Here is a 2,684-nt window from a genome sequence, read left to right as displayed (position 1 = left end):
TTGCTAACACCTGATAAATAAGCCATCGGATTTGATCATTGAAAATTGCAAGAAAATAAAATGTTCGATAACATCCGAACTTAGCTCCTGTTGTTGTAGTTGTAGCGGCAGAGTTCCTTGGTCGGGACTATCAACTCGGGAGAATTCTGCCCCTACTTAGCTACTCCTTATTTGTTGTTATTTAATCACAAGAATATTCACTAGAAATAATTTTTATGTGTTTTAGTGTTTATATATAATATTTGTTTATGTTAGAACGCCCTTTTAATACATTATACAAGAATTTAAAAAATACATTTTTATTAGTGATGCCAAAGTAAAAATAACAATTGGTTTACGGTTTTTTAAATACCTAAATATATAAACAAGTAATTCAAACCCCAAAATATGCACAATAAATATAAAATTGAAAGTATAAAATGTTTACGAATATTTAGTGTTTTACACTAGCATTTTTCGTTAAATATTGATTACAATATCACATGTATTTATATTTTATTAGTGGTCTTATATAAACAATTATATTAAAATATGTGTAGAATTATTTTCATATCTATGTCGTTAAACTTATCTTTCGTCCTTTGACATTCGATTCAGCATTCGCCGTAACTGTTCTTCATTGCCATATTTTTCAGCGTCTGCACGAATCGCCGCATGATAAATTCCCGCCTCCGCTGATTTAGCATCTAGTTTTTGTCGATTAAAAGTAAAGGAGTGACTGAAAAAATAATAAGTGCTATGTTATATATTATTGGTGGATTTAACTTGAATGAGGCATCTACATAAGTTCTTACTTTATAGATACAAATCCAAATATTGCCCCAGCAATTCCTAAAAGTGCAAGGGTGATCGCTATTTTTAAATTGGAAACTCGCTCTAAGCCTTTCACCCCATAGTAAGGCCCAGGATTTGGATCGTAATTTGGTTTTACTTCCCATGGCCTAAAAGGAATTCACTGATTGATGTCGTACAATATGGATTTGTATATATACTTATGTATCTCAGTGAAGTGCATATTTTTAACAGCTCCTGATCTCGATCTTTGACTGGGCCGTAGCACACCTGCGTTCCATAAACGTTGATCATATGCTGAACGTGATTTGGGTTTGCTGAGAATTTGGTAAGCTTCCGAAATCTTTACAAATTGCGCTGTTTGTTTAGGATCTGGGGTGATGCCTTTGACATCGGGGTGAAACTGATAAAAATCCAACAAAAGATATTTACATACATATATACATTTAATAGCCATATAATTTTAGAGATTTGTTTTATACTTTAGACATACCTTTTTTGAAAGTTGTACAAAAGCATTCCGTATTTCTTGGTTACTACAATTTTTCTGCACTTTAAGTATGTCATAATAAGTTTCCCCATTTTGCCCACTACTGTGCCGAATTCTATGTGACCAAAAAACACTTATTTGAATCTTCTGCCGAAATAGTAAATATATTTAATTCATCTTACGCAGTTTGTATGCACGTCCAATACGGGCTTTTATTGCAGATAATATTTTGCATTTTATTTTGAACAATTTCAAAACTACTTTAAATTTTATAAAATTTTGAAGGAATTCAAAAATAACACATCCGTAATGAAATACAAAATAAAAAATAAAATAACAATCAGCTGTTATATTCAACAGCCTGCTTTGCAATAAATGTAAACATTAGAGACATCTCTTGCAGTGATGCCAGAAACACAAAATTTATGTAGTTTTTAAACATAAACTACTGTAACGGATTTCTCGATAAATCGTCTACCTGTAACTCACTCTTGCGTCTATGCACTTATCTTTATTCCAACAACTTAACACTTTTTGCTCGATATTCGAGTTTTCAACTTATTGCTTAGCAATTAAGTTATTGCTTTTACCAGAGAACGTAAATGAATAGAGAAGGAGCAAATGTTAGCAGTACTAAAATGTTAATTACGATGGAGGAACATCGAAAACGCGCAAATTGGAAAATAAAATGTCACCACAGCTGTCAATTTACGCAACGAACTACACCACTCTATAAGCAAAATGTATATACATACATATGCGCAGATGTTCTTTGATATGCGCATAAACAAAAATTGAAATAATAAAAATGAAAGTAATTGACTTCCGACAAGAAAATATAAATAATGAGGGAAATAATATGAAAATAGAATTAAAATATCATTTAATAAAATAGGAATATAAAAATAAAAAAAGAGTATAAAAAAATATCTGATAGGATTTGAACTTAGGCAAAATATTTCACATTGCAATAAAGAAGTCTGCTATACAAGTAGCACCACAGACAATATTTAAGCTCTTGAGTCTAATCTGTGAATTCAAACAGCTATTATTGTTTACTTGCTTCAAATATTCATATGTCCATATGTGAATATTCTTGAAATTGCCTTCTTTCATTCGCATGTCCAAATATATTTGCATATATGTACACATATGTACATATGTATGTCCCTCAATATGTCTTTCGCAAAAAATCAAACATTCGCGCAAGTGACAAAAAAACGTAGACGCACCAGCATCGGCCAATAATATTCAAGCAAACTCGCGGCTTATTTTCTAAGTATTTCATATTACAACGACAACAAATTCATTCATAAGGAACGTGCGTCTGCTTCAAAGCAAAGTGCGCTCGTTCATAACTCTGCGCCGCGCTATTTTTTCTGTGCGCCTGGTAAGCCACATT

The 2,684-nt window shown here is 31.9% G+C and overlaps 1 protein-coding gene across 1 annotated transcript; it reads right to left on the bottom strand.

Annotated features, from left to right (window-relative positions):
* Positions 1 to 283: 283 nt before the first annotated feature.
* On the bottom strand, positions 284 to 1,631 carry DnaJ-60 (DnaJ-like-60). The gene is made up of 5 exons (XM_014236211.3): positions 1,465 to 1,631; positions 1,286 to 1,397; positions 993 to 1,195; positions 795 to 941; positions 284 to 736 (listed from the first exon to the last, which is right to left on the bottom strand). The coding sequence occupies exons 1-5, from the start codon at positions 1,515 to 1,517 to the stop codon at positions 568 to 570; spliced, it is 684 nt and encodes a 227-aa protein (XP_014091686.1). The 5' UTR covers positions 1,518 to 1,631; the 3' UTR covers positions 284 to 567.
* Positions 1,632 to 2,684: the final 1,053 nt, after the last annotated feature.

The sequence above is a fragment of the Bactrocera oleae genome, chromosome 4 (genome assembly GCF_042242935.1).
Source record: "Bactrocera oleae isolate idBacOlea1 chromosome 4, idBacOlea1, whole genome shotgun sequence".
NCBI classification, from domain to species: Eukaryota; Metazoa; Arthropoda; class Insecta; order Diptera; family Tephritidae; genus Bactrocera; species Bactrocera oleae.
The sequence above is the reverse complement of the archived record's forward strand: the minus strand, read 5'-3'. Positions and strand labels throughout refer to the sequence as shown.